This window comes from Podarcis raffonei, chromosome 12, assembly GCF_027172205.1.
Source record: "Podarcis raffonei isolate rPodRaf1 chromosome 12, rPodRaf1.pri, whole genome shotgun sequence".
Classification (NCBI taxonomy): domain Eukaryota; kingdom Metazoa; phylum Chordata; class Lepidosauria; order Squamata; family Lacertidae; genus Podarcis; species Podarcis raffonei.
Window position 1 is genome coordinate 21942406 of NC_070613.1, and position 25122 is coordinate 21967527.

Sequence of the window (25122 nt, forward strand, 5' to 3'; positions counted from 1 at the left end):
CAGCCGCTGCCACACATGCTGAGGGGCTGTTGGAGGATGAAATATTTTCCATGTGTAACATAATTACAAAAACATCCAATCTCAATAATTTGAGGACAATCCTGTCTGAAAAGTCAAGGGAGGGGGAGAATTCTACCATAGCATGCTGCTAAGATAAGAGTCCCAGGCTGCAGTGCTCCTGGAGACTGACAAGCTCCATGCTAGATCACCAAAGGAAAAAAGCTAAAAGTTCATGCTTTAATGTGGTGCATCTTAAATGTGGGGATTTTTTTCTTCTTTGTCTGCTGAGCTTACAGTGACAAATCAAAAGGCTTGTTGGCTTGCTGGCATTGCAGTCATTCAAGTATCTAGTTCACCTTTCCTCATTTTAAGCCAACGGCATGTTATGCCAACAAGTTCATTGTGGAAACTTCCTGGGGGTCCCATGTAACTACAGCAGGGGTTGGGAACCTCCAGATTGTGGGCCTAATTAAGCAGCACCCTCTAATTTGGCACTTGAAGTCATTTCCTCCAAACCACATCCACTTGCCCCATCCCTGACGTCAGGTAAAAGCATGGTTGTTACCACTTTGAAGTCCGTTTGCAAGCGGTTTGTGCCGAAAGTGTGCCTGAAATGGACTTAAAAAGTGAGCCCCTTTTAAGCTGCCGCCTGATGTCACAATGGTGTGTGCCCTGTCTGCCCCTCAACGTTGGCCCACGCAAGATGGGGAAAGGAAGGATCCAGCTGACTAGCTGTATCCAATTCTCCACTCCTGATCTAAAGTGTCACATTGAATGCTCACACTGACAGCTAATTCTGTGGCTTTTGTCTGCGCAGCAACTCAGAAACACCTAATCAAAATCTACAAAGGCTGCTTCAGACTTGACCTTTCCTCTGCACAGTTAATGTCTCTATACAGGGGAGAAATCCCTTTGGATTTTCCTTTCCTTGGCCTGGTTAGGCATCTCCTTAATCATCTGACTCAGGTGAAGCTGTGTTGAATCAATGCCTGGTGACATTAATTCACTGGTGGGCCCCAGTGTGGCCTGTTCCCACAAACCATGCCCACCAGCCCCACACCCAATATCATACGCATTGAAATAGACTCAGAGTCCTGTAGTGATTTCATGCTCTTTATTGCAGCTTGTAAAACAGTGATTGAATTGCTCCCCAAGCCTCAGGCTTTTATATACAGTCATACCTCGGGTTACAGACGCTTCAGGTTGTGTTTTTTTGGGTTACGGACCACCGAAACCCGGAAGTACCAGAATGGGTTACTTCCGAGTTTCAGCGGTCATGCATGCGCAGAAGCACTGAATCACAACCCGCATGTGCTCAGGTGCGCAGGTGCGGGTTGTAAACGCTGTGGGTTACGAACATGCATCCCACATGGATCACATTCGCAACCCGAGCGTCCACTGTACATTATTTACACAATGAGTCCCGTCTGATTGGCTGATTCTGCTTCCCTCCTGGAGCCTGATTGGTCTTTTCCTGCAGGCCAATCAGTTGTTGCATTCTACAATCCTACCAGCCTAGTAGGCTGATTAACTTCTTCCTGGAGCCAGATTGGTCTTCTCCTACAAGCCAATCAGTTGTTGAATTCTAGGATCCTACTTGCCTATTGTTCTAGGATTCAAACTTAGTACATAACATGCATGCAGTGCTATTTTTCTAGAAAAAGAGATGCCGGAACTCACCATGAACACCTCCCTTGTTCTCTTAGAATAGCAACGGCGCCCACCTGAGAGGTGCTGGAACTGAGTATCCCGCTGTAAAAAAAAAGCCCTGCATGCATGACAGATGGCCACCCAACCTCTGCTTAAAAACCTCCTAGGAAAGAGAGTCCACTATCTCTCATGGGAGTCTGTTGCACTGTCAAACAGTCAGAACGTTATTCCTGATGTTTAGTAATGCTAGGATCAGTGTTATATGCTCAAACTATCTTGCCCTGGTGAACAACCTTGCCACCAAATTCTGTGCCAGCTGAAAAGTTTCTGAACCATCTTCAGAGGCAGCTCCACATATAACACATTGCAGCAATTTAACCTAGAGGTTCTCAGAGGCGGCAGAAGTTGGGCTATCCCTTTCCAGACAGGGGCGCAGCTGGACCACCAGCTGAAGTTGATGGAAGGCACTTGGCGCCATCAAGTAGGAATTTCATATACAGTACAGCTTCCAAGACTATAGATGCTCCCTGTTATTACACTGCAGCCTATTTGACATTCCACTGCACCAAGTTTAGTTCGTTCCCAGGCTCAGGAATGTTTGGATTTAAGCATATGTTTGTTTACTACACATCCACGAAACGGAGTAGAAGTTGTGAAACTGCCTTTACGAAGCTTACAATGTGATCTCTTTATTTTGCTTTGAGCAGTTGGAAACTCTTTCCATCCCACACATAAAAATAACAGTTGTTCTCTCAGAAAATGTAAAAACAACAGTAAGCAATCAATCAAGCTGAATCTACTTGGCTAAGAATGGCAGTGAGAATGCGAGGACTTCCCACAATATGTGCCTAAATATTCCACGGTTTGAGCTCTGGAAAGTGTTGCATTATATACATGAAACTCCTCGCTTTGTTACTGAAGATATTCAGTGAAGAGGTCAGCTATAGATACTGTAAATAAGTCTGCATAGAACAGAAGGAGAGAAGTGGCCCTGGCCCTATGAGACTGCCCTGCTCACCTACCATAATATCTTTATTTAAACAAATTATTTACCGCTTTACAACAGTCTCTAAGCAGTTTACAATTCAAAAAGCAAAAGAACTTCTATTAAAACGCCTGCTGGGGTAACAAAATATTCAGTAGGCAGAGAAAATTCAGTAGGGAGGGGACCTGTCTGAGTTCCATAAAATTGAGAAATATTCTCTCTTTTATTTGTGTCCCTGCCCTAAGCACATACTTAGTCTGTCTACTGGGTAACCCAGCAGCATTGAGCATTTGGATGAACTCAAAGCACTGTGGCAAAAGGAACCAAACTATGCAGGCAACGATGACCAGCAGCACTTCCAAAGCCCTGTGCCTTTTTGCAAGTGCCGGCAACCTGTTTTTGGTAAGGAGCCACGCCTTCACCTGCCCCACGCTTGATGTCATGTATGATGCAAAGGCGTGGGGCAGGTGGGTCTTGCTTGCTCAAAACAGCCTCCCGGGCCAAACGGCACCCAATGAGGCCCACAGACCAGAGGTTCCCAATTGCTGGCATATAGTCCAAATCAAATATGTTAGGCTGACTTGAGGCATTATAAATGATCTGACTTACTACCTCTACTGGAAACACGAGGGAGAAGGGCCAGGTATATAAGGGGCATATTTCGCACTCACAGTGGGTCTGCAGAATTGGCAATCACCAGTGTGTGTCACTGTCACCCAGCTTTGCCCAAAGCAGGAAATTGCAAGGAGGCCAGTCACAACAAGGAGAGCTCTTTACACCAATAGGCCAGAGAAAGTTAATTTATTATATTTATATATCACATCACACAGCCAGAGCATAGTTCAATGTCACCCATTGTAAAGGCACCTGGGTTAGTCTTGAACACAGCTCTGGTCAACTATTAGAGCAGCCTCCAACACCCCCTTTTTTTTTGACCCAGGACGCACCTTTAACCCAAACATGAATTTTGGGGGACCATTTCTTATTTGTTTTAGCCATATATTTCCATGGTGGCAGAGTGGCTGTTGCAACCCACCACAGATCTGGCTGTGACCTGGGAGTTAGCCCCTGACCCACCACTGCGGAAGACCAGAGTTTGCTCAGTTTTGCTACTCCTTCAGGAGCCTAGCCCAAATTTGCCTTACTAATTGCATTTTATTATTTGTATCAATACTCCATCACTTTTAGGCTACCAGTGACAGAAAATGCTACACAAAAGCTGTAATATAAATGAATGAATAAACAAACCATTTCTGGTCTGTCTTCCCTGTCAAGTCATCAGGGCTTAGCTCTGATAATAACAAGTCACAAACACACACAAACACACACACACTTTCTACAAACACTTCAGATTCAAATTAGGAATATCTTGCTGCCCAATCCAAAATGTTTGTTCTTATAAAGCATGTAGTTTGCACCACATCCAAGACAAAACAGAGTGAAACTGGTATGCAGGGCACCAAATCTGCCCTGACATGAAAGCTGTGTCCATAATTTCTGGCTGCATTCCAAGACACACTCATGTGTTTCCCATGGAACAGCACTAAACTCTGAGCGGTTTGCTGAGTTTCAAAACTTGAGCTCAAAAATGAAATCCTCACTTGAACTAAATGAGGAGGAAGCTTACTCTTCATGCATTGTTGGAGAACATAATATTAGAAGGGTGGCCTCCCTTGACTGTGGGGGATAACACCCTCCCTTTTCATAGATTGCTTTGTGTTTCGTAAAATGTTTGCATCAAAACCAAAACCAAAAAGAAAAAAACCCAACCTCTGAACCCTTATGCTCTTCGCTTTCCTTCTGCTAGAAAAGTATTTCCCAAGAGAAAGTCAGATGTAAGAAACAGACAAAAAACAGTCAGCCGCAGCATAATATATAAAGTATCTGCTCCATATAATCTGTCATGAAGATATAAAAAGCAGCAATGAGGGACAGGCTGACTGCAACTCCATCTACGCATGATTCTGTTACTCACCCTTCATCTGTCTGCTGTCTCTCGGACAAGCCAGGAGCGGCTCAGGTTTCTGGCTCTCAGCTTCCTCCATTGTCCCTGCCTACTTTCAAAACTGCACAAGCTTTTGATTCAAAAGCCAAAAAACATGCAGCTTAGAAAACTACCAAGAGGGGGGGAAAACCCCAGCAGCCTCCCCCCACCCCCAGTAAAGGAAAATCTATCCTCCTCCTTGACAGTACAAAGTTCCTTTCAAAAGCGAACTACATTCCAGGAGGGCAGGGAGAGCCTGCGTGAAACAGCCAGAAAGTTTTCAGCAGACTAGTGGGCAGTACTTTCAAAAGCGGCTGTCGGCTTCAGCGGCTGTTGCCGAAATAGCCCCCTGAGCTTCTCTTTCTCTCTCTCTCTCCTCTCTCTCTCTCAGTGAGGCCCCCAACAGGTGATGGGTTTGCCTGAGGGTGAGATTCTAACCTAGTTCTTTTCCACCCAGTGCCATGAAGCTGCTCTTCCACCAGGCTGCGTTATTGATAGTGATTGCAAGCCCTGGGAGGACAGTAATTCTAGCCTACAGAAATCCTGAGTTCTGAGTCAAAGCTCTTTCCGGACAATATCTGTATGCAAATAAGTAGCTCAGGTTTCTCAGCCACGTTTATTTAATTATTTGATTAAAAGGCTTTTGGACCTTTTTTTAAAAAAAGAAAAAAGGCAAAATCAGCTCTCAAAGCTGTTTACAACCATGCATGAAATCCAACAGTAAAACCAGTAATATAATTAATCAATCAATTTATTATTATTATTATTATTATTATTATTATTATTATTATTATTATTATTAAAATAGCTAAGTCCATCATCCCAGGAACATACAAGATAGCATGCCAGCAAAATAACCCATCTAGAACGGGACACAGGTGGCGCTGTGGGTTAAACCACAGAGCCTAGGACTTGCCAATCAGAAGGTCGGCAGTTCGAATCCCCGCAACGGGGTGAGCTCCCATTGCTTGGTCCCTGCTCTTGCCAACCTAGCAGTTTGAAAGCACGTCAAAGTGCAAGTAGATAAATAGGTACCGTTCTGGTGGGAAGGTAAACGGCGTTTCTGTGCACTACTCTGGTTCGCCAGAAGCGGCTTAGTCATGCTAGCCACATGACCTGGAAGCTGTACACTGGCTCCCTCGGCCAATAAAGTGAGATGAGCGCCACAACCCCAGAGTCAGTCATGACTAGACCTAATGGTCAGGGGTCCCTTTACCTTTAGCTCTAAAGAACAGTATCTGGTAACCTGGATTAGCCCCACAAAGGTGACGATGAAAATATGGGTCTTTAAAGGCCCATTTAAAGCTGGCAAAGGAAAAAGGCTCACCTGGCTTTACTTGGAATTGGATTGCATAATTGTGGGGCCACCACTGAAAAGGCCCACTGATCGAATGGCTTTTAAAGGTAGACATTTTAACAGGGTCTCTGAAATGGGTTCAGACAGTTCTTAAGGCAGGGCTGAGAAAACACTGACCCTCAAAATGCCGCTAGACTACAGCTCTCATCATCCCTCCCCACTGGCTGTGCTAGCTGGGGCTCATGGGAATTGGAGTCCAACAACACCTGGAGTCCCATATCACTGGTGGCTTTAAGTCATATCCAGCATTCTGAATTGCTCCCACTTTGCTCCTCTCTGGCAGAAGAAGCCAGACAAACTAGGAAGGGGATAAATTAGCATTACAACTGAACTCAGGATCATTGCTTGTTTCACCTTAACAAACCATGTTCAGCAAGCCAACAGCAAAACATGGTTTAAGGCTAGCTAGCAATTGTGGTTTGCTGGGTAAAATAAAGCATGAGCCATTGTTTAGATATAAAGAAAACCTATCCCTTTCCTGGTTTATTCACAGTATCTGTTCTTGCCAGGGGAAGCACAAAGCAGGAGCTATGGCTTACTGGGTCCTCACAAACGGGTTGATGCCCAGAGATAAGCTCACACTCGCTTTGCTCTTTCCTGGCCTTTTAGCACAGTGCAGCACAGCAGCTAAATTTAGCGTGTTGTCAGAAACCAGGATCGTGGTTGAGATCGCTTCTTCTTTCACCGTGATCTGTCTTATGATTTGTCTTATGGTTACAGGTCATGGTTAAGGAGGACTGGCCTTAACTGCAGTTCCCAGCTGGAATGGCACATTAAGCTAAATCTTGGCTTTGCTGCTGCACTGTGTGCACTCCCAGTAATCCATAAAATGGTTTACTATGACATGAAAATGAGGCTAATATGGCTTATTAAGTCAAGAACTTTGGCTTATTGATTTGTGCAAATGCCACCTTACTTTTAGGGTTGCTTGCCACATGACCAGTTAAGAAACGCTCTGTCCTTCCCCTATGCATTTAACAGCAGCTTGCTATACAGAAAATCTACTGGTGAAAATGCCCATTGCATGGAGACAACTAATAAGCATTACTGTCCACTAATCAGGTCACACTGCAGTAAGAGAGACACAGAAACAGGTGTCGATTAAATGTTGGCAACTCTACTACAGTTGAGTAAATCAAATTTGCAGGATGAAATGTGTAGATTTGCTGGGAAATGGAAGTTCCGCCCCAAATGTCAAGGAAATGGACAAGAACTGGGTTGACTGGTATGTTGAACCAAAGGTGAGACTGTCCTGGAAGGCCTGCAAACGCCATCTTGGTACTTAAGGTAACCTCAAGACTAATTGGTGGTTGTTGCAAGGATGAGCTCAATAAGTTTATTCACACTTGCTTTGATGTAGGCTAATTGGCTTGCTTTAATGTTGTGCTTATCTGTAGGCTTGGGAAACTTGGTTCTTGGCCTAGGCAGGGGAGTTAGCCGTGAGACTTGGATGCCTGCCCCCTGTGCCTTCATCGGCAGGTGGACTGACAGGAGGTTCTTGCCAAACTGACATATGCTGTCTTTTGTATACATAATGAATGAATGCTTTCCTGGCGAAGACGACCTCTCATTGCTACAGTGTCTGACCTGCGTCTGTAACAGCAGTGGGGTTTTCACAGGCTGTGTTGTACGTTTGCCCCTTTCTTTAGCAAAGCACTAGTAACTGGCCATTCTGGCATTTTAGACATCCTTCTTTGGTATTCCTGCATCAAACCACTCGCACAGGCCCACCATTCACCAATCTACTCAAAGGTACATTGGCACCTGTTGAGCATAAAGTATTGCAAAGCTGCTCAGGAGACAGGGGTGGAGGAAACAGGGTGAGGACTGCCCCGGATGTCACCACTGAGGGGGGTGACAAAATGCTGGGCAGCACTCACTGCGGGGCATGAAGCACGCCTGAGCCACGTGTCTCTCCTGGGAGAGACACAGTGGCTTGGGTGCGCGCAGGTTCTGTGCTGCCCAAACGGTCTGCCCACTGCCTGCCCCCCAGCTGTAGGGCGGTTGAGTGCGAGGAGGCAGGCAGACTCTGGAGGCCCCACAGTGCGCCCCGCCCCTATGGGAGGCTCACCCGCCCTCGCCCCACCCCTGGGTGCGCTGACCCAGACACCTGAGCAGCTTCCTCCACTGCTATGAGGAGAGAGTGCTTGGTTGTTGTACAGCACTTCTATAAATACAGTGGTACCTCGTAAGACGAATGCCTCACAAGACGAAAAATGCGCAAGACGAAAGGGTTTTTTGTTTTTTGCGTTGCTTCGCAAGACGATTTTCCCTATGGGCTTGCTTCGCAAGATGAAAACGTCTTGCGAGTTTGTTTCCTTTTCTCTTAAAGCCGCTTGAAGAGGTGCAGTTGCGACGGACCGTGCTTCGCAAGACGAAAAACATCGCAAGACGAAAATACTCGCGGAACGAATTAATTTCGTCTTGCGAGGCACCACTGTATTAACATTCCCCAGAATCATGTCCCATTATACAGTGGTACCTCGGGTTACATACGCTTCAGGTTACGTACGCTTCAGGTTACAGACTCCGCTAATTCAGAAATAGTGCTTCAGGTTAAGAACTTTGCTTCAGGATGAGAACAGAAATCGTGCAGCGGTGGTGCGGCAGCAGCAGGAGGCCCCATTAGCTAAAGTGGTGCTTCAGGTTAAGAACAGTTTCAGGTTAAGAACGGACCTCCGGAACAAATTAAGTACTTAACCTGAGGTACCACTGTATTTTAAAAAAGCCTTACCCATCCAATGACTCGGTGATGGGAGCTGGAGTCCAAAAACATCTGGAGGGGCATGGGTTGGAGAAGGCTCTTTTATGATGGACACTTTCAGAGTCAAACATATTATGTAACTCTTCCAAGAGCCCATTTGTCTGTGGAATATTATCACCTGTTCTAACCGTTAAGCAGTAGAAAACACGGGGTGCCCATTTCTAAGTTACGTGGGTACATTTTGCACAGCTGTGCCCCACAAAGACCTCTTACAGGTGCTTCCACCCACCACTTCAAAACCAACGCCAGAAGGAAGAGCATCTCTTGGAACCTCTCCTTGTTTGTGCGTTCTTAAGGAATGGGAGCCTCGTGCAGGAAAAGCATCTGGCAAATCCCAAGCAGAATTAAATTAAGATTCATAATTGCAGCCTTTGTGAAATCTATAAAAGAAGACGCTAAAAAGCATGTCAAGCAATAAGCTTGGAGAAATTTAGCTAGGCTGAGATAGAATTGGAAACTAAAATAGACAAAAATAGATAAATGAGTGCACTCCTGCTACAATCTTGGCAGGCTTGCCAGATCATAAACTGGAGAAAGGAAGAGTTTTGGCGACAGAGCAATTCTATGCATCTCCACTGAGGAGCTAAGTCACCTGTCCAGTGGAGCTGACTCCAAGGTAAATGTACATGGAACTGCAATGAGGGGAAGGGGGTCCGGGGCAATCCAGAATTGCAGCGAAGAAAGTATTAACTGAATAATATCTGAGCAACTTGGCACAGTAGTACTGCTGTCCTCCTCTACTTTTCAAGTCTGAAAGGGGTCTTTGACTTCCACCTGTTTTGATGTGACAGTGATGGGGAACTTCCCAGCTCAGCTCAGAAGCGGCTCAGCAATGATGAGTACCATCAGAGAATGTCCATTCAAAAGACTGGCTTTTCCCCAAAAATAATTTATTTGTTTGTACGTTTCAGAAGAAGAAGAAGAAGAAGAAGAAGAAGAAGAAGAGGAGGAGGAGGAGGAGGAGTTTGGATTTGATATCCCGCTTTATTGAGTAGTCTCAAAGCAGCTAACATTCTCCTTTCCCCTCCTTCCCTACAACAAACACTCTGTGAGGTGAGTGGGGCTGAGAGACTTCAGAGAAGTGTGACTGGCCCAAGGTCACCCAGCAGCTGCATGTGGAGGAGCGGAGATGCGAACCCGGTTCCCCAGATTATGAGACTACTGCTCTTAACCACTACACCACACTGGCTCTTTAGCACACAAACACTTCCTTTCTGGAATGTGAAACACTTTCTCACATTGCTGCTTGAGAACTCTGGAGTGTGGATGGGAGGGACGGGACACACACCATCAAATGCTCCCTATTCTTCCTGGTATGTTGTATGTGATGATGCCCCACCCCAAGATCGGCTGCTGCTCCATGTTTACTAAGAATAAAAAGTCCATTTCATCAATCGACCACAGTTTCATCAGGAGTTAAGAGGTTAAAGTAATCAACTTCTGAACACCCGCCAACAGGAACTGCAGGCTTTGAGCACCTAGGCTGATTAATTCAGACCACACAGGCACAATATTGGCACCTAAACTTGTAATAATCTCAATTTTCATTCCAAACAAGAGGAAGAATTTCAGGGTTAGGGAGCTCTGCTGAGAATACTCCTGGGCATGATGGGCTGGTAAACTCTTATTCAAAGCTAGTGGGAATGCGTGTGGGGGCAAACTGCTATAGTTCTACGAAAGCAGAGAAACAGAAGGCACCTGGCAGGAGTCCAGATTGAACAATGGCGAAGTACAGCTGGAAAAGGATGAGCTAAAGCAGCAACAGCAAAAAGTGTTGCAATTGTAGGTAGTTGACTTGGGTTGCCAAATAGTAAAGCTCTGGAATCATCCTTTCCTGCTAGAATAAGGTAGAAGAGTTATGGAGGGTCACCACACATATTACGTAGCAGCAAACCATTTTTTTGTTCTTTGCTACTAAGTGTATGCTCGAGCAGAGTGCTTTAACCAATCCTGAGACAAATTATGCCCCTATGGAAGACACACCATGTTTTTGGCCACATTCACACGCAGCACTGCTCCAAATTGTGGCTTAGCATGAATGTGCAAACCTGCTGGCTCCTGGGGAGAACGCAGGGAGGTTTGTTCTTGGCTACGGATTATAGCTAAGGAGGAGAGAGCTTAAATATTAAGCCCAATTTGGGACGACATGCTAAGTCAAACCTTGGCTTTGCTGTTGTGCCATAATGAGCTAAAAGAACAAGGAGAACAAAGCGAGTGTGAGCTCCTATCGGGGAGCCGGAATGTTTGCGTGGTCCTAGTAAGTCATACTTCGGCTTACCAGTATATGTGAACCATGCCTATGTTACATTCATATTCCACATTTTAGGTATTCACTTAATGCAGCTAAAATACCTAATATACGAAGAGAAGCCCCATGATATCAAAGACAAGGTGCAGGAGCAAGATAAGTTTTGTTGCATAACACTTTAATTTAATTTCCAGAGAAGCAGCCAGGCTAGTCTGTTGCAGCAAAACAAAGGGAGAGTTTTGTGGCACCTTAAAAAAACCAGCAAATTTATTATGGTATAAGTCAGTGTTGGTGACCCTGTGACCCTCCAAACGCTGTTGGACTACAACTCCCATCATCCCTGATCATTGGCCATGCTTGCTAGGGTGGACTAGGGTTTGAGGCCAACAACATCTGGAGGGCCACAGGTTTCCTACCCTTGGTATATGTTTTCAGAGTCTACTTCACCAGATGCATGAAATGTTATTCATGACAGCTTGCCTTATGCCATAATAAACGTTGTTAGCTTTTAAGGTTCCACAAAACACTCCTGATTCTTTTTAACCTTCACTTAAAGAATCCTGAAGAATCAGTAAAAGATTTGGCCTCTTTTCCTTTTCTATTTTTTGCATAGCACACACTCTGAAATCAAAGGTAAATGGAACAAGTCAACAAGAGCAAGAAAGAAATACCGGCCCTACCATTAGGCAGGGTGAAGCAGCCATCTTAGGTGGCAGCTGCTAGGATGATGGGGAGAGCAGTGCCCTATGGCGTACCCTGAGCCGCCTGCTTTCTCCCCTCAGGTGTGGTGGGAGGGCATTATCCTGTTTCCCAGTGTTGAAGTAATATTCAATTGCCAGTCGAGTCAGCCTAAAGGGGCATGTGTGTGTCATCTTGTCCTTTGTCTCATGCATGTCTTGGGTTGGCCCTGGCAGTGTTGAGAAAAAATCTGCCCCTTCCCCAGATTTGGTGAAGCACCCTGAAGTCTAGTCTGCAGGGCTCCTCTGTGGTGATGGTGCACTGACAAGTGCTTTTCATGCTCTTCTGATTTTCTGTGTAAGTGCCAAACTAAAAGAGAGAGGAGAGCTAGCATCTCAACAGGCAGTCCCTGAACTTCTGGCAATTTTTCACTTTGAGTTCTACTCCCATTGTCTGAATCCTGTGGTCTTGGAAGGACAAAATAATTTGCTCTCTTTCATTGAGCCGGCTTCTCTTGTTCTCCTTGATGCCAGCAAGAGTCATCTGACTGAGTCATAAGAGATGTAAAATAATCCTGTTCTCCTCTCTCGCTTCCAACCCCTCCATCTCTGGCCTCTCTTCAGCTTTCCAGAGGTTGTCTCACAAGAAACACCTTCCTCCTTTGTTGCATGATGAGAGGCAGAGAGCACAATTTATTGTTTAAAAAAAAAAACACTTTGGGAAGGAGAAAGTAGGAGAAAATATCTAATCATGCAGCTGACCTTTTGGACTAGAAGGGCACTGGATCCTGCTCCAATTATATTAAAATAACAGAATTTGAGATATAATAGTTAGTAGCACTTATTTCCTATATTTTAAAAATAATGTCCTGTGGCTTTTTTCCGAGGGTGGGGTGGGGGTGGAGCAAAGAGATGCACTTCCAGTGCTCCTATATTTCTCCCATGCATTTTCTCCCCTTCCCAAAGGGGTGTTGTGGTCATCTACCTGTTTTCTTCCAATGAACCCTTGGCGCAAATACCTGTTATTTCCCATTCTTCATCCTTTCTTGTACGTGGTAAGTCTGGAATCCTTATCATGCAAATGTGTAATAATGACTCATCACATCATCAGGCAGCCCAATGCTGGGCATCATGGCAACTGAGAACCCAGATAAAAGACCTTACTACACATCCGGGCCTTGCTATCAGCACTGGGTGAGGTGACATAGATGACCGGGCTACTGCTGGCTACTTCAGTTTATTTGGGTGCACCATCTGTGTGTGCAAATAAGCACTTTGAGTAGCTGGAACCAGCTGTGGGTAAGATGCTCCAGCAATACAGAGATATTTAGGAGAAGGGATTTGCATCAGCTCCAATTTGCATTAATAAAATCACCTGAGGGTCCTTCAATGTTTTACAGATTTGGGCAAATTTGAAATAATATTTTAACATCAGAAGGAAGGTACCAGCCATCTTCTAAACAATAATCAGCCAAAGCTCAAAAGCTTTGCCAGAGATTTCGCTATACCTGACTCGGAGCATCTGCTTGCGTTTTCCTCTTTAACAGCTTCCAGTGTTCCCGTTTTGAAATCTGTCTTTCTCCAGTTGTGTAGGGCAAATAGGACAGTCTAACCCTAGGATGTGCATATATCAAGTGCATTTTAGATATCATAAAAATCAGCTCCTTGTTTATAGCAAAGACCTGAAAGTATTTTCACAGCCTAGCATCTGAAACTGGGAACAGCTGCATTTCCACTGGCAGAATGCTACCCGCAGAGCTTTGGTGAAACAAAACAATTCCTAGGCATCACAGGCAAGTCTGCTGATGGGTTGGTTTTCATTTCTAACTCACTTCTAACACTTATGAACTCATGACAGCCCCAAGCCAGCAAAGCAATGGATTTCATCGTTATGTCTGATTGCTTAATTTAACCACTTACTTACTCACTCACTCAGTCAGTCTCAAGATCTCATATATACAACCTGTTATGTGTACACATATTATAGATGACAAAATGACTGGCAGAAGTGACAACTGGACCTTTTTAGTTTTTTAAAAATAGGTTTGTAAGAGAGAGGGTGCTAGAGGTTTATAAAGTAAATAGAGAGAAGCTTCTCTCCTCTCATAACGTGGGGTTATCCAATAAAGTTGAAAGCTGGGAAAGGCAACATCAATGAAATGAAGTACAGTCGCACCTTGGTTCTCGAATTTAATCTGTTCCAGGAGTCCATTCGATTCTCTAAACGGTTCAAAAACCAAGGCGTGGCTTCCGGTTGGCTGCAGGCAATCGGAAGCCGCGGAAGACATTCGGCTTCCAAAAAACGTTTGCAAACCGGAACACACACTTCTGAGTTTGCGACGTTCAAGAGCCGATTTGACAACTAAGGTGTTCGACTACCAAGGTACGACTGTATTTCTTCACACACAGTGCATAGTTGAACTATGGGATCACATAGGTGTGGTGAAGGCCAAGACCACGTGCATATCTTTAAAGGGGAAATTAGACAAATAAATTAATTTTTATTTTATTTTATTACATTTTATATGCTGCCTTTCCTCAAGGTGATATACACAGTTTTCCGTTCCCCATTCCCCTGTGAAGTAAGTCACTGGCCCAAGGTCAGCCAGTGAACTTTGTGGCCGAATGGGGATTCAAACCCTGGTCTCTCAGCTCAGATTCCAACACTCTATCATTTACAATACACTGGATGGTGATGAGTAATGCTATTGATGACGAATAGCCATAATGGCGACATACGATCTCCAGTATTGAAGGCTGCAGGTCTCTACATACAAGTTGCTGCTGCCTGTCCTGTTTGAGGACTTCCCATAGGCATCTGGTTGGCCATTATGGAAAACAGGACGCTGGGCTAGACAGGCATTTGGTATTCTCCAATGAGGCTCTTCTTATATTAGCTGCTGCATTAGATGCAAATTCCGACAGTCAAAGTGCTCACATGTCATTAGTGTGGCACAGTATTTGTTTCAACAGGAAGTTTTGCTACTACCTGTTTATAAGGAAGGATGGGTAGATAAAATATTAAACTTTCTGGACTCCATCTCCCATCAACCTCACTCAGCATGGCCGCTGGTCAGGGATGATGAGAGTTGTAGTCCAGCAACATCTGGAGGAGCAGATTCCCCATCCCAGATTTGAAGGATTGTTTACTTTGGTATGAGCATGCCCAGTAATTTAGATCTTCTTTTGACTCAACCCACAGGGTGATGATCTTAACAGGCATCATTGCTTCTCAGATGGAAATAACAGCTCGACATCTCATTTAACTACTGGATGGTGTGCTATTTGAACGGAGAACTCCTTGATGGTGACCAGTTGCCAAACCAGAATCAGAAACCGTCGTTTGGTTTGCAAGCTATGGTTCATGCTAACAATGGTTAGGAATGATACCTGCGCTGAGAAATCATAATTAGGGTAGTGTTTTCATCCCTGGGTGCTACCGCACCACAGAAACATGTAGAACAAGCAGCTCTGTCTGCATAATAGCTAAGGTTCTGAATGGTGGTTTGTGCAAATCATGGTTTGGTGTGATATCTGAATTGAAACAGTAAGTAACATCTCAGATTTCTTTTTCTGTTGAAAAAAATAACCTCCTTATTGATGTTTGAAATTTGGCACAAGCTTTCCAAAAGGTTAGAGTGAGAGGTGAATGTGCACTTTCTGCCCTCTCTGACATCAAAGCAGAAAAATGTCACCAGTGTATAAATTCTGGACTTTTGACTAATCAATTTTCAACACACATCATATAGTATTACTTTGTTTCTTCGGTTCCACTCAAAAGAATTGTGTGCAGAATTCCTTGAGAAAATGAAAGCAGAAAATACACAGGCACTTTGTCAGAAACAGCAGCTGATAAAAGCAATGCGACAGCAACTGTGATCTTGCAGCCAAGACTTGGCCTGTTTTGACATATCTTGGTATTCCTTTGTCTGATAGCTTAAAATAAATGGACAAGCACTGTGGTTGATCATCAGTCAAGAAGTGAAATAAGCCTGGGATTCCAGAGCAGAACACTTCATTTCTGGAACCAAAAGAAAAAAAGCAACTCCTTGGGTCATTGTAATTAAATCTGTTATTATCAACATTAAAACCAAATGGGCTGTTCTAATTAGGTCATTTGCTAGTTTTGTTGTTTTTAAATCACCTTTAATGGTATCTACAATTAATGATCAAGTAGGGCAAGCATTTTGATAGGAACTATAAAGGTAGCAATTAATTAATGCAATTTTATTATCAATGGTGGTCGATAACTGATATAAATGAAGACAAATAAAACAAGGCATCTTGGTATTACCACCCATGTTAAAACAGCTTCCACAGTTAACACTAGAAAAATACCTTTATTAGCACTAACTAAAATGTTAAAAGCAGTGATGTTTTAGTTGGTCTAATACTTTTTCATTTGTCCCCCTAACACATCAGCATAGCTACCTGCAACTTACGTGCATTTTGGAGACTACTGCTAAATTGTCTCAGTGTTGTTAACATTGTTGATAAATGTGCCATGATTAGGCCATCCATAGTAAGACAATAACATAGTTTACACTGTAGTTTTCTGGACAACCAAGTCCTGGAATTATAAGAGCCAGGCTGTTTGTACACGGCTGTACATCTAAAGCACACTTAAAAGCACATTTCCCCCTCAAAAGAATCCTGGGAACTGTAATCCACCCCTCGCAGAGCTACAATTCCCAGCTCCCTTAATAAACTCCAGTTCCCAGGATTCTTTTTTTGGGGGGGGGTTGCTTTAAATGTGTGGTGTATATACAGTCATATTCTCATTAATTAAGCCCCTTTTCACATTGCAGTTGACCCTTTTGGAATTAGGCAAAAGCAACTTAAATGCTCTTTAAATTGTACCAGGTTAATTTGATTGCCCAGCATCCTTAATATATGACAGAATATCTGAACTAGCAAGACATGTTTACATCAAACAGAAGGATAGTTTCTGTGACTGTGGAACTCCCCATCACAGGATGTGACAGTGGCCTGGCCTACACAGGCAGCAGCAGAATGAGATGCCAGACTCCTGAGATGTTAGACCGGAATATCCCATCCAGACTGCAGGTGGGGTGTGCACAAACATTTTTGAACGCCCCTCATTTTTTCCTTCAAACTCCCAGCATGTAACAAAGCAGCACATTATTCTGTTCATTTAACCAATTTGGTGTGCTAGATTTCTGCTTCCATTTAGTGCCGATCATGGGCCAGCAGGTGGCTGAGAACGTTTTACAATTACACGGGCCAAAGGTATGCTAAGTTTTGCTTTTGCCAGACATGAGCTTAATCATTGCACAGTGTAGGGATTTGGTGGGGGTGGGGAGTGACCTTTTGCTGCATAGCACATCCTTTTACTCTTGGCAACTAAAGAAAGCAGAACGCTGAAGCCAATGAAAAAAAGCTCTTCCCAGGTGGGAAACAAGTATGGAGGAGGATGCTCAGACTAGGACCTCCAGCATTTACCCGTTGCTTCAACTATCGGCTAAAAAACCTCAGATGCAGGAATGGAAATTCATTTTAAAATCCAACCAGTGGCGCAATTCTTTCCTACGGTATTCACATTTTGAAGCACTGGGCAGCCAATCTTTCTTCAGAGGACCATGGGCAGATCTGCAAACTAGAGAGAAATTGTTGTGGGCAGAGTGTGGGCAGGCACTGTGATATGTTGGGGGAGGGAGTACAGGTGAGCACAAGTGAATGTGGCCACGCCCACTTCTTGGACACGGCCACTGTTGACATGAGACCACCAGAAGGGTTTGCAACAAGACAATGGAGGCCTTGGGTATGCATTTATGCCATTGATTTAGATCAGGATCTCAGAATGCTCTAGGGCAGGCATGGCCAAACTTGGCCCTCCAGATGTTTTGGGACTACAAGTCCCATCATCCCTAGCTAACAGGACCAGTGGTCAGGGATAATGGGAACTGTAGTCCCAAAACATTTGGAGGGCCAAGTTTGGCCATGCCTGCTCTAGGGTCAGCAGTCCTAGGACTTACAGTAGGCAGAAAGGGGATTCTGGAAGGAAGCCCATAAGTCTGCGTGTAGGGAACAGCCAAATAAACCTTGTTGTGTACTAAGCACCGTCTGAGTCCAGGTTCTTCTTTCTAAGAGTTCCAGTCCTCTGAGTACATCAATCACTTGGGTGAAGCAATCCAGAGGACACCATAGTGGAAATAAGTAATGACTATGAATTTTTAAGAGGAAAACACAGTTGCAGACTATGTCCTTCAAGTTAGTGAAGCAGTCAAATTCCTGTCTGGAAAGTCAAACTGGCTTCTGTTTGGGAAGCATTGTTTCTCATTCCTCAGCCTGCATGAACTCCACCTACTCAAAGAATACGGCATTGTTGACCTTCCACCCACTTGTAAACACACAGACTTCATGATTTCTCCCACACTCCATACCTTTTGGTAAACTTCCAAAAGAAAAAAGAATGACTCTTTCATCCTTCCCACACTGTGCTGATGCCATAATTAAACTGTCTGATTAGGGAGAAAGCAACCACAGCTTACAATGGATGTACCGTACTCATATCCTGTTCAAATTTACATCGCCTCTTGCTTTTCAATCACGGACTTGTACCTGTTTTAACCAAACAGTCTTGGCTCTTAGGACAATGCTAGTCCTTGGAATTCACTCTGTTCTGCTCCTATCCAGTACTAACACAGAGACTCTGTCATCTCTACTGGGCTTTTATTGTGCAGGCTGCATCACAATCCTTCTATACCCTTCACAGGAACACTGACAGCTAACATGATAAGAAGCATGTTGTGGTGGTTAGTGTTAAGGCGATATATCATCAGCTAAACATCACAATATACTGGTATATCACAATGTCTTAAATAAGGATAGAGCTATGTACAGGCATTGGCTGGCTTCGCGGTTTTCTCCACATTGTGATTTTCGCATAGCACACTCTCACACACATCATGATTCACAATATATTGCCAGGTCAAAAACAATGCAACTGATATAGACTTCAAACCGGTTTTGACTTCAAACCGATATCAATATATCGCCCAGCCCTAGTTAGTGTGTCAAGCTGGAACTAGGGAGACACAGGTTCAAATCCCAATTCAGCTTGGAAACCAAATGGGTCAATCTTGGGTCAGTCACTATATCTCCACCTAACCTCCTTCATAGGACTGTTGAGTGGAATAAAATGGGGCAGGGGGCCTTAAGCTTCTTGGAAGAAAGGTAGGATACAAATAAAACCAAGAATAGTATTTGTGCTTTGCAGAGCTACAGGTTCCCTAACATAAAAATTATTTAAGGGCTGAAAGAAAGCCTTCTAGCTGTGTTCCGTGTTACAAAGAAACAGGAATATAAGTCACTTGTCGTTTTGTAGTCTCTCCTTCTGCGTAATACCCAAATCATCTATATGGGTTGCCACTGAGTTCCCACGCATGGCCTTTGGAAGGAGTTACAATGCACATCTGCTTCCATCGGATGTAAAGTGTGTGCTCCATTAACAAGCAAGTGCAAAAGATATATTGAACCCCTAGGCATTACTGTAGGGTGCAGAGGTTTAAATGGAAGTAGAAATGAAATGGTCAAGAAGTTTGAAAAATCAGACTTTGAAATCATTCCCTACCCTGCTATGGTTCAGAAGTGTTCATCTATTATACATGGTATTCTCCCTTTCACCCCATGTGTAACACAGAGAAGTGCCATAAAACTATTTAAATCCCATCATTCTATAGCATCTGAAGCAGAACATCCCACTGAGCAGGGAAAATGAAAGTATTTTTAGACTCCTCTCTATAAACAGTGAGGATACCCTGAATATAGATGTATCTATTTAACAGCACCTCTTCTGCAAGTGCATGACACTACAGTAGGCACAAGCAATAAAACAGATACACCAATTTGTCTAGAGAAGATGCCCATTTCCCAGTGAAAAATTATATTATAGCTAAACCAAGATACAGAATGGTAGGTCTTGTTTCTTGATGAATTGTCGTTCATAAATTCAATCCTGGATAAATCCCATTCTGTAATGCTAGCAGGAGCCAGCATCAGAAGACCCAAGGAGCTATAAAGTTACAAACCCCTGGCCATTACATACTAATTATCTTAGAGGATGCTTTTCAGACACTTCCCGTTCAAAACCCACAAAGTCAGAAGGACAATACAGTCCAGCTTTTTGTAGCCTACTTGCAGGTGTTTGATGGGTGCTATACAACTACGGAAATGGAGGTATGATGTGACTCATCAATAGCACTTCTTAATCGTTGCATCGAGGGAAACCCAGATGCAATCCAACTAGAGAGTTGCAAAATTGTTTAGTAAATTAATGCAGCTAATTGCTGACTTCTCTGTAGAAATAATAATAATAATAATAATAATAATAATAATAATAATAATAATAATATATTTATACCCCGCCCATCTGGCTGGGTTTCCCCAGCCACTCTGGGCAGCTTCCAACACAATATTAATAATAATATTAAAATACAGTAATGCCTCAAACATTAAAAGCTTCCCTAAACAGGGCTGCCTTCAGATGTCATCTAAAAGTCTGGTAGTTGTTGTTCTCTTTGACATCTGGTGGGAGGGCGTTCCACAGGGAGGGCACCACTACTGAGAAGGCCCTCTGCCTGGTTCCCTGTAACTTGGCTTCTCGCAGTGAGGGAACCACCAGAAGGCCCTCTGTGAATGTCTCTGTGGATTGCTCAGAGCCAATTATATTGGCCCGAATATAAGCCACACTTTTTCTCCAAATTCTGACAGCGAGAAGTTAAAGTGCGGCTCATATACATGACCTTCCCTTTCCCCCAACGGCTCTGGGGAGGCTTGGGAGCAGCGGGCAGGATGCGTGCCATTGCCCTCAGCTCCCAAGCTACACCGCTCTGCCGGCGGCCTCCCCCCCCCAAGAGCAGCCTGAGAACGTGGGGCAACGGTGCGCAGCCTGCTTACCACTCCCAAGCCTCCCCAGAGCCTTCGTGGGAAAGGGAAGGTCACCAGCAAAGAAGCGGCTTCCTCCCCGTAAGAACAGCTCAGGAGGGTGGGGCAATGGCACGCAGCCCACCTGCTGCTCCCAAGCTTCCCCTAAGCCGCTGGAAAGAAGGTGGAAGAGGGGAAGGCCGCCGGCAAAGCAGTGCACCTCCCCCCCCCCAGAAGCAGTCTGGGTATTGACTTTTTTTCTTTTCAATTTTCAATTTTTCAATTTTTCAAATTTTTTAAACTTTTCAATTTTTTCTTCAATTTTAAAGGTGCGGCTTATTTGCGGGTGCGTCTTGTATTCGGACCAATACAGTATTTTGTACTTGAGTTTAAGGGCTCATTCTGATACATGGTGGTCATATGAAGTGATTGATCCTTCTAGCACATTACAAGGAAATGTTAAAAGGGTAGATTAGACAATTTACTGGGGTAATAAGGTGTGCAGCATCCATTTAAGATCCAGCTTATGTCAATACGGCAGGAAAAGTTATTTGCCACTACCACTTTTTAGAATAGCTTTTCCACATTTATGTGTGAGTGGAATATCTATGACAAGCCAAAGATTCATTGGGATGGAGTCAAATATTCCATTGTTGCAAATGAGTGTATTTTCAGTCCCTTTGTAGGCCTTGGCAGTGCAAACTTCCCATAGATTTTTACTTAGGTTCAGACCAATTTCCACTTAATCTCAGAGGTGTTGTCAGGAGCGATAAAAATCAGGCTGCTTCGCACATGATGTGATGAGAAAATATGAATTAATTTAGGAGGAGGTGGCAGCTCAATAAACCAGAGTCATAAATGCAACTTCTTTTATGCAGTTTAAGAATTCTTTGCTCCTAATCTATTCTCTTTAAAGTATGCAGTATATGGGGATTGAAATTCAAGGTTTAGAGAGCTTGACATTCATTTTCTTATCTTCTCTCCTGACTCCTTCGCCTGCTAAGCATTATGCTGCTGCTTCAACTTAGGATCCAAATTTAAGTATATTTACTCAGAAGAAAGTTCTACTTATTTCAGTGGGAGTTACTTCCTAGTAAGCATTCCCTGCCTTGCAGCTTCTGCTCAGCTAGTGGCACTTTTAAGGTTTTATTTATGTATCATTGTATTTAAAACAAACATAACCTCTTCAATTAATTGTTTCAAATTATCATCATGATCATTTTTATTTGATTTCCTAGGCGCCTTCTAGCAACAATCTCAAGCCAACATGCAATATTAAGGTAAACAGTATTGAACATATACACCAATATTAAGAACTGAAACACAGCCAAGTTTAATGAAATCAGAGTAACGAAATGAAATGCTTTAGAAAATTGCAGCTACCACTTACAATAAATTTCTGGTAAAAAGTCATTTACTTCTTCCTTAATTTCAGAAGCTTTGCCACGGCTTTCAGAAAGTCACAAATTTCCCTGCAAAAGCCCTGGGAGTCATGGCTCCTCCCCGCCACTTCCAAAGGAGCTAAAAGTGACATTTAAATACTGGCTAGTGAACCCAGAAAGCAGAATGTCTCCTTTCTCAAAGGGCCATTTGCACACTGCAGGTGAACAGATGCATGTTAGGCCAAAATGTCAATGTCAGCAAAAGCTAATAAATACAGAAGAAGAGCCACAGTGTGAAAGAGGTCATCAAGCATGCAAGCAGCAAAACCCTTAATGCTGTTTTGCCTCTCTTTGGAACAAGCTGCTCAATGGGGGAAACCAAAGGAAAAATAGCAGACATACACTTCTCTCCTCATTTTGTGTGCCAAACTTAAATATCCCATTTTCATTATATGATAAGATAGGAGACCTGAGGCAATCCCAACAGGGAAAACCACATGGGGAGGGAGAGAGGGAGCCCAACAGCTCTGTGCTCAATACATTACAGTGGTACCTTGCTTGTCGAACTTAATCTGTTCCGGGAGTCCATTTGCCTCTTGGAACCGTTCAAAAACCAAGGCGTGGCTTCCGATTGGCTGCAGGAGCTTCCTGCAGTCAAGTGGAAGCCGCGTCAGAAGTTCGGCTTCCAAAAAATGCTTGCAAACCAGAACACTCACTTCCGGGTTTGTGGCATTCGGGAGCTGATTTGTTCGGGAGCCAAGCCGTTCGAGAACCAAGGTACCACTGTACCTGCTCCGCAGGCATGCATGCATGTTTGTTTGTTTAATTAACAGAGTAACCAAATTTATAGGCCACCTTGTCCTTTGTTACAAGGTCCCAAGGTTGCTTACAACATGCTATCTAAAAACACAGTACAAAGGAAACAAACCCATGCCAATAAGATAAAATCTGGTGTGAAACCATTGCAAGAGAAATGTCAGCAAGTCAAACAGACTGGCGTAAGGTCTCAAGTTTGAAATACTGCAACTAACTTTCTCCAAGTGCCAGAGATAACAAGTGTGTTTTAATCAGGCACCAGAAGCTTAATAACGGTGTAGCCGTTGACATCTCCAAGGGGACTGAATTCCATAGGCAGGGTGCTACTTCATAGAAGTCCATGTCTTGCATCACTGCACAGCGAGCCATGCCCACCAATGGGTCAGCGCCCCCACCGATCTCAGAGCCCAGACTGATCTATATAGGAAAAGGTGCCCAAACTAGTACCTGGGTCCCAAAAACCTATCAAATATTTACAGTGGGTCTCTAGTCTTTGCAAACCTATAGACAAAGCCAAGTAACTAAGTGAAAGGGTGCTCTGGAAAAGTGTCACATTGCATTATGGCTTACACTTTCTCTCTGAACCCATACAAACCCAAGGTATTGTACATGTATCATTTTCAGCATGAGCACTTTAAAAGGGGGGGGGTTAAACCTCTCCCAAATTTAATGCTACACATAAGAGTTCCTCCACGCCCAGAATTCCTAACCCACTCCTGGCCTTCTTTCCCAGATAATCCGGAAAGCTGTTTGTGTACATCTGGAGAGTTTTCAAGGTAACAGAATGAGCCCTTCATTTGACACCCACACAAAGTAAAGAAGATTCGCCACCCCCTCTTATTGGAAGAATATTTTGATTGGCTTGATCAAAACAGGCTTACTCAAACTCTTCTTGTCTTTTCAAACAACCAGAGACACCGGTTGCCATGTTACTGGGTTTTTAATAAGGCAGCAGGTGGGAAAGAATGCACATAAAACAATGTGTATTGCTTGCCTTGACAAAACCTTTGTCTTGGTACAACGGAAGATTTAAAAGAAATAAAAGTTTAAAACTTTTCCACAAAGAGGTGTTACAGGATATGGGAACGGCAAAATCTGTCTTCTAGACAAGAACCCACAGAAATAGGGAAAACACTTTATATAATCAGGCACCCCTAAAATATACATTTGTTTTTGTTTTTTTTAATGGAATCAACTTAAGCTAGAGACCCAAGTGTCCTGCAAAATATGGGCTCACCAACCATTATAGATGGTCTAGGAAAGTGCCTTCAATAATTCATCCCACAGGTCTTGTTTATAAAGCCAGTTATCTCGAGATAACACCTTAACTTTGTTCAGTCTTTGATTTGTTTTCACACTCAGTGGGTCATCTGAAGGTTGAAGTGAGATGAAAGCCAGGAAAAGTAACTGCAGATAGCTATATATTGTATCAGGATGAGACTCCACTGGAATCACAGGACACGAACCCAGCAAAGTTCAGCACTTTAAGTCTCACTGATTTAAGCAAGAGGAAGATAAGCACATGATCTCCCATTTAATATCAGTGCATATACTTAAAGTCTCTCCCACTGAAATCAAAAGAGCTCAAATGGACTGCACTTTGTGTGAGTCACGTCCACAGAAAAATCACAAAGAAAGAGGTGCCCTGTGTAGAGAACTGAACTGGGAATAACTGATGCATGGAGGGTAGGATAGGATCATGCCCCATGGCCATATCCCTAACTACCATGTGTTCATCAAAGAGTTACAAGCTTGGTGGATCAGGGGAATGCTGTGGATGTAGCATATCTTGATTTCAGTGAGGCTTTCCACAAAGTTCCCCATGATATCCTTGTGGAGAAACTGGTAAAATGTAGGTTAGACTATGTTACTGCTAGGTGGATTTGTAACTGGTTCACTGACCAAACTCAGTGTGCTCACTAACAGTTTCTTCTGAAAGCAGCCCTGTTTAGGGAAGCTTTTAATGTTTGATGTATTACGGTATTTTAATATTTTGCTGGAAGCCGCCCAGAGTGGCTGGGGAAGCCTAGCCAGATGGGCGGGGTATAAATAATAATTATTATTATTATTATTATTATTATTATTATTATTATTATTATTATCATCATCATCATCATCATCCTGGGGAAAAGTGACAAATGGGGTGCCACAAGGTTCTGTCCTGATTCAACATTTTTATATGTTCAAAATGTAACTTGGATGAAGGACTAGAAGGGATGCTTATTAAACCTGCAGATGACATTAAACTAGGAGGGGTAGCTAATACAGGCATACCTTGCTTTATTTCGCTCTGCATATATTGCTCTTTACAAGGAAGCAGCGGCAGGCTACTTTAATGCACTTCTTTTACAAAAGAAAGTAACCCCCCCCCCA

The 25122-nt window shown here is 43.6% G+C and overlaps 1 protein-coding gene across 16 annotated transcripts in view; it reads right to left on the reverse strand.

The window, feature by feature from the left end:
- The window catches only part of KIAA1217 (KIAA1217 ortholog), a 367324-nt gene that overhangs the window by 180228 nt on the left and 161974 nt on the right, over positions 1 to 25122 (reverse strand). For 3 of the 16 annotated variants that reach the window (XM_053359237.1, XM_053359235.1, XM_053359233.1), the window contains exon 1: positions 4611 to 4978. The exons of 12 other annotated variants lie outside the window; for them this stretch is intronic. In XM_053359237.1, coding sequence (XP_053215212.1) covers positions 4611 to 4680 — 70 coding nt within the window. In that variant the 5' untranslated portion in view covers positions 4681 to 4978. Of the gene's footprint in view, positions 1 to 4610; positions 4979 to 25122 lie in introns of those variants that run through there. One more of the 16 variants, XM_053359250.1, reaches the window with a different exon arrangement.